At 45.0% G+C, this 13,988-nt stretch overlaps 1 protein-coding gene across 5 annotated transcripts in view; it reads right to left on the reverse strand.

Moving 5' to 3' along the window:
* Positions 1-13,988, reverse strand: part of LOC141046814 (cohesin subunit SA-2-like) — a 195,255-nt gene that overhangs the window by 92,915 nt on the left and 88,352 nt on the right. For all 5 annotated transcript variants that reach the window (XR_012219668.1, XM_073541431.1, XM_073541430.1 and 2 more), the window contains 5 exons: positions 11,177-11,253; positions 9,926-9,997; positions 9,265-9,469; positions 8,797-8,948; positions 7,029-7,102 (listed from right to left, as the gene is read on the reverse strand). Coding sequence is in view for 4 of the 5 variants with exons in the window: in XM_073541431.1 (XP_073397532.1) it covers positions 7,029-7,102; positions 8,797-8,948; positions 9,265-9,469; positions 9,926-9,997; positions 11,177-11,253 (580 nt within the window). In the remaining variant the exon portion in view is untranslated. The remainder of the gene's footprint in view (positions 1-7,028; positions 7,103-8,796; positions 8,949-9,264; positions 9,470-9,925; positions 9,998-11,176; positions 11,254-13,988) is intronic.

The following is a 13,988-nucleotide window of genomic DNA, read 5'->3' on the forward strand; positions in this document are numbered from 1 at the left end:
TCATTAACAGAGTGAAGGGGGCGACGGTTCCTTTCAAGGGTCCGCTCTCCCCCGAACCAACAGGCGAGAAGGTGGAGTATAATCTCTCCGTACCCTCCCCTGCGACAACTGGGGCATACCTAATTCTTCAGGGTGATGGTTCCTTTACGGTCCCAATCTCCCCACACGGACTAAAGGCAAAGCGCACGGAGCGCACAGAGAACCACACTGAGGAGCGCTTCTGATGCCCTAAATTACCCCCATGGCCTCTACATCCCCCTGCCCATAGGGAGGATCGATTGAGGTATACCCCTTTAAGAATTCCTCCGGCTCTGATACATCGCTCGGGAGGATAAAATCTGCAGCTGGAAAGTCCCAGACAGCGAGGCCTGCGTGAGCACTGGATTAGAGGTATGGGGTCAGGTCTTGGTCCCTGGGAGAGGCGCTGACCTATTGTCAGCGGCGGTACATCGGCTCCCCAGTTGCGGTCCCCGTTGTTTCCTTTCATCCGGCACTTAGCGCTGGAAGGCCCTGAAATTTAGCCCCCAGCTTTTCGATCAGACTAGGCTGCAATTTACATAGCGCTGCCCAAGTTAGCGCCGCCGCCCATGTCCTTGGCGCTTCTCGCTCTGAACGAGAAGCGCCCTGTTAGTCTCGGGGGCCATGTTATTTACCTCAGCCTGCTCTGGGATGGCTGCAGGGGGCGCGCACTGACTGACAGCACCTGGCAACGCTGCAGGGCCACCGCTATTCCTCCTGGGGACACAGCATCAGGACCGTGGATAAGCTGCTTCTGCCTTAGCAAGAAATCTTAACCCCTTCTCTGCAATCTCACCTCATCTGCAGCCCAGATGCTGCCTGTAACCCTTTCAGGGGCACTATGTCTCAATCTAAGGAAGCCAAAAGGGCTACTAAAAAGCACACTGCGTTCTTTACCTCTTGTGCCACTTGCAAGACTGCCTTGCCCAGTGCCCAAACTAATCCGTTATGCACAAATTGTGACCCAGCTTGTGCTCAAACACCATCCGCCACCGCTGCCACCGGGCACCCCGGTATTTAGTCCCCCTGAGTGGGCTGCGTGTCAAAGACACCGCACTGAACTTGCTCACTGAGCCAGTGCGCGTGTCCTGAGTAAAGCGAAACAGTGCTCAAAGCTACCTGTGGAGTGGGCAGCAACCGAATAGATGTGTACTTCAGAGCCGCAGGACCTGTAGCTAGTGACTGCTAGAGGCGTGGCTTAAACTCCACAGAGCTAGGAGCTGCAAGACAATTCCTAGCAGAGTAACTGCGAGACAAAGTTACCAAGGGGCATAGACAGTGAGAATAGTCAGGACGTAGCCAATGAGTCACACACAGAGATAGCTGCAAGGTACCAGAGGGGCGAGCAGAGAGTAGTCAGGTCACAGGCAATGAGTCATACACAGATAGTTGCAAAGTACAAGAGGGGCGAGCAGAGAGTAGTCAGGTCACAGGCAATGAGTCATACACAGATAATAACGCAGTACAAAATCAACAGGCAAACTCACAACGGGAAACAGAGGCGGGTCAGAACCATATAAACAAGCTATAGCAACAAACAGGCACACGGGGGTCAGCACACTAGGCCAAAGGCAAAAGTATAACTGGCAGGGATTGAAGCTACCCAGGGGTTTATGAAGCTCTCCCAGAACCAGAAAGAGGCCACAATCATTAACCCCAAGTGTGCAGGTCAAAACCTGCACAGAGCTCCAGACATTAACCCCCGGTGTGCAGCTCAAAAACCTGCACTGGGATCATGACAGTATCCCCCTCTCAACGGGGGGCCTCTGGACCCCCAGGCTTCCCCGGGTACTTGGCATGGAACGCCTGAACCAGGCGATCTGCATGTACCGAGCGAGCAGGGACCCATGAGCGCTCTTCTGGTCCATATCCCTTCCAGTGGACAAGGTACTGCAAAGAGCGGCGCACCCGCCGAGAGTCCACAATATGTCCCTCCGGGACTCCTCTTTAAGTCAGAACGCGCCTTCAACGACCGAGGAGGGCTCTGGCAACGGCCGGGAACCGTCCACCAGCAAGGGGCGTACTCGTTCCATGGATGGTCAGGTCTCTAGAAAGCGGACCCATGACACGTCCCCCAGTCACGCCTGCGCTTCCGCATCTGCGAGCTCTGGCTCTCGCTCTCCCTCTCCTAATGTTCGCAGCGAACACGACTCTGAATACGAGTCTGACACTTCAGTACCACTGAATCCTACAAATGACCAAGAATCACTTGAATCTCTTACACAGTCAGTCAACAGGATTCTGAAGTTGGATGAGGAGAATACTCCCGCTCCAGAACACGTTGTTTCTTTTAAAAAGACTAAATGTGTGCACAGGGTTCTTGCCAGCCATCCAGAGTTTAAGAGCATTGTGCAGAGACATAGGGACCGGCCACATAAACGGTTCTCAGGTCAAAAGCCTATTGAGACTAAATACCCTTTTGCTCCAGACCTAATGAAGGATTGGTTACAGTCCCCCTCTGTGGAACCTCCTATATCGCGTCTTGCTTCTAAAACGCTCCTATCTGTTTATGAAGGTTATGCAGTCAAAAACCCTTCTGATCGCCAGATTGACTACCTTGCTCGCTCAGTCTTTGAAGCTTCAGTAGCGGCACTTTTTCCATCTTTCGCGGCGACTTGAGTGGCTAAGGCTATGGCCGCTTGGGCAGAGGTGTTAGTTACTGCCATCCAGGATAGCAATCTCCCTCCGGAGGCAACCAGTGTCGCCAGGCAGATAATTCATGCAGGGGACTTTGTAGTGGACGCTTCTTTGGATGCCGCCATTTGCGCTACACAGGCAGCCGCAAACGCAGTCTCCATTAGAAGGGCCCTATGGCTCCGTGACTGGCGAGCAGATTCCACCTCCAAAATATCGTTGACTTCTCTGACTTATCAAACTGGTCGCCTATTTGGAGAGAAGCTGGACCAGCTCATTTCTGACACGACCGGGGGGGGGGAGAGTAAATTCCTTCCCCAACAAAGGGCTGTCCGGCCATTTCAGAATCAACAGCCGACTCGTTTTCGGCCTTTTCGCAAGGTCGGTCCCCGCGTGGAGACAGAGGTTCCCGGGTCTCATACAGACCTAACCGCTCTTGGAAACCCAGGCAAAGGGCATCTGGATCTAGGGGAGCCAGATTCCATAGATCCTCTACACAATGACTTGTTGCGGTATCCGGCGGACACCGACAAAGTAGGCGGTCGTCTACTTTCATTCAGTCACACCTGGCTCGCGGTTGTCCACGACGTGTGGATCAGGGAGCTGGTGTCCTCTGGATACAAAATAGAATTTTCTCCCCCCCCCCCTCCAATATGTTTTTTCCGGTCCTCACCTCCCAAGACAAAGACAACAACCTTCCTTCGGGCTGTTCATGCGCTGCAAAGGGACGGAGTCATCATTCTGGTCCCTCAAGACGAAAGGTTCAAGGGTTTTTATTCAAACCTTTTTGTGGTTCCAAAGAAGGATGGAACGATGCGGCCCATACTGGACCTCAAGTTGTTAAATCAGTTTGTCAAGGTACGGCGATTCCGAATGGAATCTCTCTGCTCAGTGGTCGCCTCCATGAAAAAGGGAGAGTTCCTAGCATCCATCGATATCAAAGATGCTTACCTTCACGTCCCAATTTGTCCGTCCCACCAGCGGTTCCTCCGCTTTGCAATTCGCGAGGAACACTTCCAGTTCGTTGCCTTGCCCTTCGGACTCGCCACCGCCCCCAGAGTCTTTACCAAGGTCAGGGCGGCTGTCATGGCCATTGTTCACGCTCGGGGAGTGGTGGTACTGCCGTATCTGGTACTGATCAAGGGTCCGTCCCTTCCAGCCTGCGAGGAATCCGTAGATATCACAGTAAATACACTTTCTCGCCTGGGTTGGAAGATAAACTTCGAAAAGTCTTCCCCAACACCGGCTCAGCAGATTTCCTTTTTGGGTATGATCTTGGACTCTTCCCGCAGGTTGGTCATTCTCCCTCCAGAAAAGGCCCGAGCCTTACAACAGGGAGCGCGGACTCTTTCCCGACCAGTTTCTCACTCCATACGTTTCAGCATGAGAGTTCTCGGAAAGGAGGTAGAAGCGATAGAAGCAGTCCCATTCGCAGTTCCATCTCCGCCCTTTACAACATGAGATGCTGTTGACTTTGAACTAGAATCCGTTCTCCCTGGACCGTCGGTTCCTTCTGTCCCTGTGGGTCAAACAAACCCTCAAGTGGTGGACACTGAAATCCTCCCTGAATCAAGGGAAGTCCTTTCTCCCAGTACGAGGGTCGGTGGTGACCACTGACGCAAGTCTTCTGGGCTGGGGTGCGGTTTTTCGTCACCACACGGCACGGGGTCGCTGGTCAACTCGAGAGTCACGTCTCCCCATCAACATCTTGGAGATACGGTTGATCAGACTAGCTCTACTCAGTTTCCACCATCTCCTCGCAGGTCACCCCATCAGGATCCAATCCGACAATGCCACGACTGTGGCGTATATCAACCGTCAGGGGGTACTCGGAGCAGGATGGCCATGCACGAAGTGAGTCACATCCTCCATTGGGCCAAGACCAACCATCTCAGCAATCCACATCCCGGGGGTAGGCAATTGGGCGGCGGATTTTCTCAGTCGCCAAGGCCTTGCCTCAGGAGAGTGGTCTCTTCATCCGGAAGTTTTTCAGCAGATTTGCCATCGCTGGGGGACTCCAGATGTGGATCTCAAGGCCTCAAGACTAAACAACAAGGTTCCTCGATTCATTGCCCGATCGCGCGATCCATGTGCCATCAGAGCAGACGCCCTAGTTCTGCCGTGGCACCGGTTCCTGCTCCCATACATTTTTCCCCCTCTTCCCTTGCTCTCAAGGGTCATCAAGAAAATCAGAGCAGAGGGAATACCAGTGATCCTAGTCACGCCAAATTGGCCGCGCCAGGCATGGTACGCAGAACTAGTACAACTGGTAGCCGGCATTCCCTGGCAACTTCCAGATCGCATGGATCTACTCTCACAGGGCCCGATTTACCACCAGAACTCTGGGGTCCTGTCTTTGACGGCGTGGCCATTGAATCCTGGATATTAGAACAGGCTGGTTTCTCTCACGAGGTGATCTTCACCATGATTAGTGCTAGGAAGCCTGTGTCCATGCGCATTTATCACCGCACATGGAAAACCTTCTTCTCGTGGTGCAGGGACCATGGACGATCCCCTCTGGTGTTCTCCATTCCTTCCATATTGGAATTCCTTCAATGTGGATTAGAGTCAGGCCTCGCACTTAGCTCGCTCAAGGGCCAAACTTCAGCTTTGTCAGTTCTATTCCAACACAAAATTGCCACCAACTTGCAGGTGAAGACATTCATTCAGGGAGTTTCCCATGTGGCGTCTCCCTATAAAAGGCCATTGGAATCATGGGACCTTAGCTTGGTTCTCATAGCCTTACAGGAGGCCCCTTTTGAACCACTGCAAGACGTACCACTAACGATGCTCTTTCTAGTGGCAATTACGTCAATCAGACGAGTTTTGGAATTGGCGGCCCTGTCCTGCCGTCCTCCGTTCCAGAATTTTCATCAGGACAAGGCAGTTCTGAGGACGTCCCCATCTTTCCTGCGCAAAGTCGTGTCTTCCTTTCATCTCAATGAGGAAATTGTTTTTCCTTCCTTCTGTCCGGCACCAGTCCATCGCATTGAGAAGGCCCTCCACACCCTGGATGTGGTTAGGACTCTTAGACAGTACATCTCGCGGATGGCTCCCTTCCGCAGTCAGATGCCCTGTTCGTACTTCCAGAGGGGCATAGGAAGGGTCTAGCCGCTTCAAAAGCCACACTAGCCAGGTGGATTCGCTTGGCTATTCAGGAATCCTACCGTGTCAGGGCCACACCTGTACCAGCAGGGATTAAGGCGCATTCTACCCGATCAGTGGCCGCCTCTTGGGCCATTCGGCACCAGGCGACGGCAGAACAGGTCTGCAAGGCTGCAACTTGGTCCAGTCTGCCTACCTTTACAAAACATTACCAAATTCATTCTCAGGCCTCTGCGGATGCAGCTCTTGGCAGATGAATCCTGCAATCGGCAGTACCACAGCGTTAAGTCAGTGGTACATGTGGTATTAGCAGTTGTATGCTCCCCAACCAGGGACTGCTTTAGGACGTCCCATGGTCCTGTGTCCCCCAATGAGGCGTAGGAGAAATAGGGATTTTTGTGTACACTCACAGTAAAATCCTTTTCTCCGAGCCAATCATTGGGGGACACAGCACCCACCCTGTTTAGCCTATTGGCTTACTGTATCGTTCTTAGGTTTTGACATAGTTAATGTTATTTGTTTAATGCTCCCAATGCTTTTTCACCGAACTGGGGAAATCTCAGCCAGCGAGAGGGTGTATACTGCAGGGGATGAGTTAACTTTTCTCTGTGTTCACTTAGTGTCCTCCTATTGGCAAGCAGCATAACATCCATGGTCCTGTGTCCCCCAATGATTGGCTCGGAGAAAAGGATTTTACGGTGGGTACACACAAAAATCCCTATTTTACAAATGGTGCCGATTTAAAGCAGGCATGTGGGAAATTATATTTCTTAATGTTTTGCTATGGGATGACTATCTGGATTAAAGGGATAATCATTCAAAGTTTGGAAATTGCTAGCTTTTACATTGTCAAATTTCTGATATTTTTCTATAAATAAAAACAAAACATATCGACCTGAATTTACCATTATCATAAAGTAGAATTTGTCAAGAAAAAAAAAACAATCTCCAAATCAATGGGATATGTTGAAGCGTTTCAGAGTTATTGCCACATAAAGTGACATAAAGGTCAGATTTTAAAAAAATTGGTCCGGTCACTAATTGGTTAAAAGCCATCAATGGAAAGAAAAATATGATGCTAATTAGAGAAGGAATGCCTAAAGTTGGTCACACATATAACACAAAGTTTCCCATCCGTACATCTAAAAGAAATCCCCAATAATTACCCAGTTGTGCATTATACAATATGTTAAAACATTAAAGATATTCGGTCAGCAGAGCTAATCTGCACAGTCTAATCTAAGAGTAAAGGGACCAGGAATATTACTTACCGATACCGTTGCAGAAAAGTTCCTTTTAACAGCGCATCCATCATGTCTTCTATCTCACGACGTCTTTGTTGCAACTAAGCATAATGGAAAATTACTGGCAACGACACAAAAAACAATACTTCCATCCTACTTTGCTGGCTTTACTGTTCCATCTATGCCGTTAATTTCATTCCATTTAGGCAGTCATAAGATTTTCCCTTTCCCTCACACAAGTTTCACCCAGACACTTGCTTCATGGAAACATAATGGTTATTTCCATCTATATTGAGGTGCATGGTTTGAAACATAAATACACGTTTGCAATATACTACCGGTATATATTAAAATTTTCCCCCAGTTCTCTTGACATTGCCAAATTTTCCTCTTTTGTGAATCACAGCTGGTTGCCTATTCAATACAGCAGTGGTGGACGAAAATGTGCAGAGTTTACAAGCTTTTTTCTATGAAGTTTGTAAACACTGCACTAAAGCCCCCGTTACACACTGCGATATCGTTAGCAATATCGTTGCAAAGTCACCGATTTTGTGACGTTGCAGCGATATTGCTAGCGATATCGCTGCATGTGATACTTACCTCCGACCGGCTCCCCCGCTGGTAATCGTTGATCGCGCGAGAAGCTGCTGGATCATTTCTCGTCGTCAGCTTCCTGCGGCGCTTCCTGCTGTGACGACGAGCGACGCGTGGAGCCAGGCGGGAGGACGCAGGATCGCTGCGTCTGACAGGTAAGTAGCGAACCCCGTCCCCAGCGATGTCGCTTGTGAGATCTGCCTGTGTGGCAGCTCACTAGCGACCACCCAGCGATGCACCAGCGATCCTGACTGCGTCATATCGCTAGTCGGGATCGCTGGTGCATCGCTAGGTGTAACGGTACCCTTAAGCAAGACGGGATTGCTGGAGCGCAGTTATCTCCTCATCATGTCTAACTTCAGTGTCACTGCACTCCTCCAATGCTGTAGAGGTAAAGCTGCTGCATTTAACAGCATCGGAGAGCCCACAGTTTGGATCAGCAGCACAACGATGCTACTGGTCCGAACTGTCAATCAAGCAGGAGCACCTGGCCCCCAGAAATCAGGATGTCACAAAAGCTGGGGAGCGGTGCGCTCCTGACAAACTGTATGGGACCAACCCTTTAAGGCAGAAGTGAAGATGTTTTCACAGATGTAATTTACCAGTGTGTGCACCAAGGCATACATTGGGGGAATTTACCAACAGTTAGTAATCTATAAGTAGGCAATCAATGTCGTCTGTCACCTATAGTGTCCCATGTTAGAAATTATGTATTATTGTGCTGAAAGACGGCTATTCCATAAAGAAGAAAAAAAACATACTGACATATATCAGCCCCAGAGTTGAAAAGAATAGTCCAATTCATCAAATAATATTCGCCAAAATTCTAAAGAAAAATATTTGCGCCTGTTTTGAGACTTTCAGCATTTTTTCTCCAGTCCTGGCTACTTTCAACAACTTTTGGGAAGTGGGCGAAGCTCAGGTGAGAGGGGTGTTCACAAATTCATCATAACCTTAACCCCCCCATACAAATTATGGAGCACAATTCTTACTGATGACCAAGGCAGGTGAAAAATGTGCCTCTTAATGAAGTCAGCACCTCTTCCTCCAGTGCACTCTTCATCAAGTCTGGAGTGCAAAAACTTTAATCTGATGAATCGAGGCAAACTCTTCCAGAAAAAGAACACATTACTTTTAAACTACTGTGTGTTATGTGCTTAAGCTGCTTAAAACCTGCACCACGTAAGATATTATAGTGTACCTTTTTCCGCTTTTTGTCCAGCTGCTCAAGTCTTGAGTTTATCTTTTTAAGATGGGTTTGTTTTTTCTCTACTTCATACAGTCTATCCGAATTGTCTATATTGATATCCAAGTTTAGGATAACTCGTATAAGAGCAGTCAGCAATTTTACAGCTAATGCAAAGAAGAAAAATAGTGATAAATACAGAATATTAACTCACCATCAACAGTTTTATTAATGAGGTTCTTTTTGCATACTCTAAACTTAAGAAGATGAAGGAGCGACAGCTTGGTCTCCTTGCAGAATACAGTAGAATACACTTCACAGGGCTCGTAAGAGCAGCCATGTACGGCATAATGCACAGAAGTCCCACAAATTGGTTATGGACTTCAAGAATCAGGACAAATGATTGCTCAGTTAATACACATTGGTTACTTGATAAAAGTGTAAACTGTATGATGAGGTGTTGACTGTATACTGAACACCTACCAGACAATGTACTGGTGTGCCGGAAGGCTCGAACACAGGAGTCTGACAGTCCCAGAAGCAGGGAAATAAGGGTATTCAGGAGATAGCCATCATACATGACACTGTACTGACATTGCTGAACCAGCACAGATATGAACTCACAGAAGTTTGACCGAAATTTTTTCCAGTAAATTCCTGGCCTAATTAGAGGGTAATCTTCAGAGTCCTGTGAGACACAGAATTGCGTTAATCAGCGTCAATAATGTCTCTACATAATCTGCTTCATAGATGTATATTTCAAAAGGACAGACTAAAGTTGGCCACAATAATAATAGGCATGTTTATGTGCTGACCAAATCATTCCTCTAGTAACAGGCATATTAAAGAAGATTTCCAGGATTTTTCAATACTTGCCAGAGGGAAGGGATTGTTATAAAATAAAGATGTATTACTTAATATTTAAATTCCAGTCGCTCTGATGGTCTATTCTGGGACAGATACTAAGGAGGTCCAGTCCATCCATCACCTGTTTGCTAAGTCACTGATAGATTTGGGTGTAAGTAAAACTTTTTTCTTTATTCTAAAACCATACATTTTCTCACCCAAATTTGGGTACACACCATGTGATAAGATATACTCCAAAAGGAACAGCAATTGTTTTGCAACATATAATGTATCTTACCAAATTGACTGGCCAGGTGATGGTTAAGATCCAAGGGTAAGCCATGAATTTCTTAAACTGCAGGCCAGTTTCCTAAGAAGATCAAACAATGTCAGCATCATGATAAAACAGTCAGTCTGCTAAGGAGAACACCCACAGAGGATCTGCATTGAATCCTAAAACAATTGTGCACACACATGCACTTGTAAGTTGTGGGAAAGGCACTTTTTATGCTCAACTACAGTGGGGTCACCATAATTTTGGAGTAAACAGTTTGAAATGAAGCATTTTTTAAGCAACTCGTAGTTGTCCAAAAATTTTATGACCGTTGGACATTTTACCCCAATCCTGAAAAGCAGGAGACGCGTGGCCAGAAGGCGGCTTTTCTGAGAGTGCTCATCAAATTCATTACAATTTATGCCACAAAGGTGGCTTCAATAAAGACAGAAATGTAATCCTGTCTGGTGATATACAGTAGCTGAAAGATGTGCCAAACTTATGAGGAGATGCCCGCTTTACTTCAGCGCACAAGTCATAAAAATTGGGGTGGGTATGGGATTGGCTTCTCCTAAAATAAGGAAGACAAATTACTAATAAGTAAAAAAATAAAATAAAATTTAGTTTAGCAAGAAAAAATGCTTACAAATATCCATAGATTCTCCAGTGTACCCTCATCTTATTGTAATTTTGTAGATTTATTCATATTTTTCACTACACTTTGTACAAATTGCTATCTGATATCTTACATGGCTGGGTTACATCAATTTAGAAAAAGAATCGGACTGCCTCACGGCAATCACAGAGGTTTCATCACTGATAAGCAGAAGCAAAAAGAGCCTTTTCCCCTAAATGACACATATAAAACAGGGAATTTCGATGGCTAGGATTGGCAGACTTAGACCATGTTCTGCTCTTCTGATGTCAGCACCTTCTCGTGACAGGTATGACCATAACAAATGCCAACCAAAGGCCGATATTTGTGGAAACGTTGATGTGCTACATTGGATTTTTTCTGTACTTCTATGGTGCGACTGTTCACGTCATATGATTGGCCATATAAAACCAGAAATGTATTGCCAGCTTTAGTTATATTAGAGTACAGTATATGGAGAAGAGGAGTACCAACTAATGAAGCAGTGTTGATCATTCCCACTGTGCTATATTGTGGCTTTGCCGGATTTTCTAGGAATGGATACATCTATGTAAAAGCTAAATATAGAGATGTTACCAGGTTGTCGGTAGAGAAAAACCCATTCGTACTCATCTAAGTACCTCATCAAACTCTTCTGTCAGCTTCTGCATTATGTTTCTGTTGTTTGGATTCTGGAAGAGCTCTGCTGTGACCACCCCTGTGCAGATACAAAGAGAGAGGGCTGTCATGTATACACAAGTAAGGATGGATGCTGAGCACATGCCTGAAATCTGAGCTGAAGACCTTCTAGGACATAGTAACTTACTATGTGTTCAGGAAAACAAATCTAATTCCTGAAACATGAGCCCAACCAACTCACAAATGATCATCCAATCTGGATTCTTTTAGTGAATAGGATATCTGTGTGGGGGAAACACATAAATAACACACCCTACAATCCCACTTACAGAAATGCCATGTCTGCCCACCCAAGTGGTTATGGGAAGAGTATGTCATATTAAATACCAAGTATAAATAACAAGGGCAAGTCTAAGCAAAACACTATTACTTAATAAAAAATATATATTTATATACAGCTCTAGCAAAAATTTAGAGACCACTGCACAGTTTTATAAAAATCAGCTTCTCTACATGTCTGACAGCAATTCCATTCCAGTGTCAACTGAATTCCAACCAGAGTACACCTCATTCTACTTAGTGTGCTTATGATTAGGTGATCACCTGAACCAAATCTTATTTTCACCTTTCAAATAATTTTTATTAAAGTTTAACAATTTAAAAGGGAAGGGAAGGGAAATGGGAAAGGAATCAAAAGATAGAGATCTCCATTTTACAAATAGTAAAATCGTACAATTACAAACAAGAATTATTACCATCATATACCAGACTTCAAACACAAAATGGAAGACATTCTCTCAATTCAATGGAACAATTCTCTCATGACTTCAAAATAGGACACAATTCATACATGACATCAAGGAAGGAGATAACAATTCCTTCATGACTTTAAAATAGGACATAACAAATTATTTATATTTGGTATTCCACACCTCCCACTTCAAATGATAGTGATTCAATGAACCTGCGTTGATAGCTATTTTTTCCTCCATTATACTATGGGTGCATAGTGTGTTAACTATATCCAAGAAAATAGGAGCATCCGGCTTCTTCCACCACTGCCCTATAAAATTCTTTACCGTAAGGAATATGTGCGTCATCACAAATTTGATTGTCGGACTAATACCCTCTAGGTCTAGGGATAAAAGCGCCATACGGGGGGTGACATCGATAAAGGTTTTGGACAGTGAGTTGACATGCATCTTTACCTGTAACCAGAGTGTATGTAACTTGGGGCAGCTCCAATAAATATGAAATAAATTTCCATTGCAATGGCAGCCTCTCCAACACAATGGAGAAGTATCCACACTTATATGAGATAGTCTCGTAGGTGTGTAGTACCACCGGAGCGCTACCTTCATATGAGTCTCGTGTAGTCCCATAGAAATTGTATATCTGTTGGAAATCCTAAAGGCATATTTCCACTGCTCCTCAGAAATGGGTGATCTAAGATCTAACTCCCATTTTTTCATATAACTGGTCATTGAAAACACTGTATCTCTATTGAAACAATAATAAATATGCCTAAGAGTCCATCTACTTTCAAGAGCAGGGTTGCCCATTAATGAGAGAATCTAAATTTAACTTTCTACTGCTTATTAACTTTTGAAGGTTATCTCTAATCAGCAAATAAGACATGAATTCACCTGAGGGCAAATGAAAGCTGTCCTTAAGAGAAGAGAAAGACTTGATACATATGCCATCATAGATATCTCCAATTTTCTTTATATTATGATTGGGCCAGGCATTTGTGCAGGTTGGTAAGAATAGAAACTCTATTATCATTTTTCTTACGTTTGGCAAACTTCCTCCATGCTTCAAAAATAGCATCATAAATAGAATGTCTATGCTTTTTCAGAGAAGAGACAAGAATATATTTAAAAAAAAATCTCATAATGAACTATAGTTAATTTGCGCCAATTCCAGATCCATCCATGCTGGATGATCCTTTTGGGTAAACCATTGGTGACTCTGTTTAACTAGATACGCTTGTTGGTATGCCCAAATGTTTGGGACAGCCAAGCCCCCATGGATTTTTTGACGAAAAAGAGTGTTTCAGGCTATTCGTGGTCTCTTGTTTTCCCAAATGAATAGGTTAATCAGATTTTGCATCTTATATCAGCTTTAAATGGAATTTTAACTGAATGGCTTGGAAAATATACAATATTTTTGGCAAAATAATAGATTTAACTGTCAGTATCCTGCCCAGAAGTGTAAGCTCCAAAGAGTTAAAACGTGAGAAATCTTTGGAGATGTTAGCCTCGAGAGTTTTAATATTTACTGGCACTATATAGAGCGTAAGTTGGAAGTAATGGAAATTCCTAAATAGGGTAAGCTTTTTTCTTCTAATTTGAAATTGGTTCTTTGCAGGGCCCATTCTATATCCTCCCTAGTCATGTTAAATGGCATAATTTCGGATTTGAGAGAATTAATCTTAAAGAAAGACATTTTATTAAACTTTTCTAGAAGTGATAATTATACAATTAGTAGATTCGACTGGGTTTGTGACCAATATGAAAAGGTCATCTGCAAACAGACTAATCTTATGGGAGGACCTTCTAGTATCAATTCCTGATATCGATGGGGATGATCTAATGGCTTCCGCGAGAGGCTCGATTGCTAATGCAAATAGTAGAGGTGACAAGGGACACCTCTGCCTAGTTCCGTTACTGATAATAAAAGGCTTGGATAGATGGTTATTGACATAGATTCTGGCACTAGGTTCATGGTAAAGGGAAAAAATATTACTAATAAATTTATTATCAAAGCCAAAACAAGAGAGGGTGTTTTTAAGGAATAGCCAATTTAGTCCAT

This window comes from Dendrobates tinctorius, unplaced genomic scaffold (assembly GCF_039654945.1).
Source record: "Dendrobates tinctorius isolate UK_male_01 unplaced genomic scaffold, ASM3965494v1 ptg000121l, whole genome shotgun sequence".
Classification (NCBI taxonomy): Eukaryota; Metazoa; Chordata; class Amphibia; order Anura; family Dendrobatidae; genus Dendrobates; species Dendrobates tinctorius.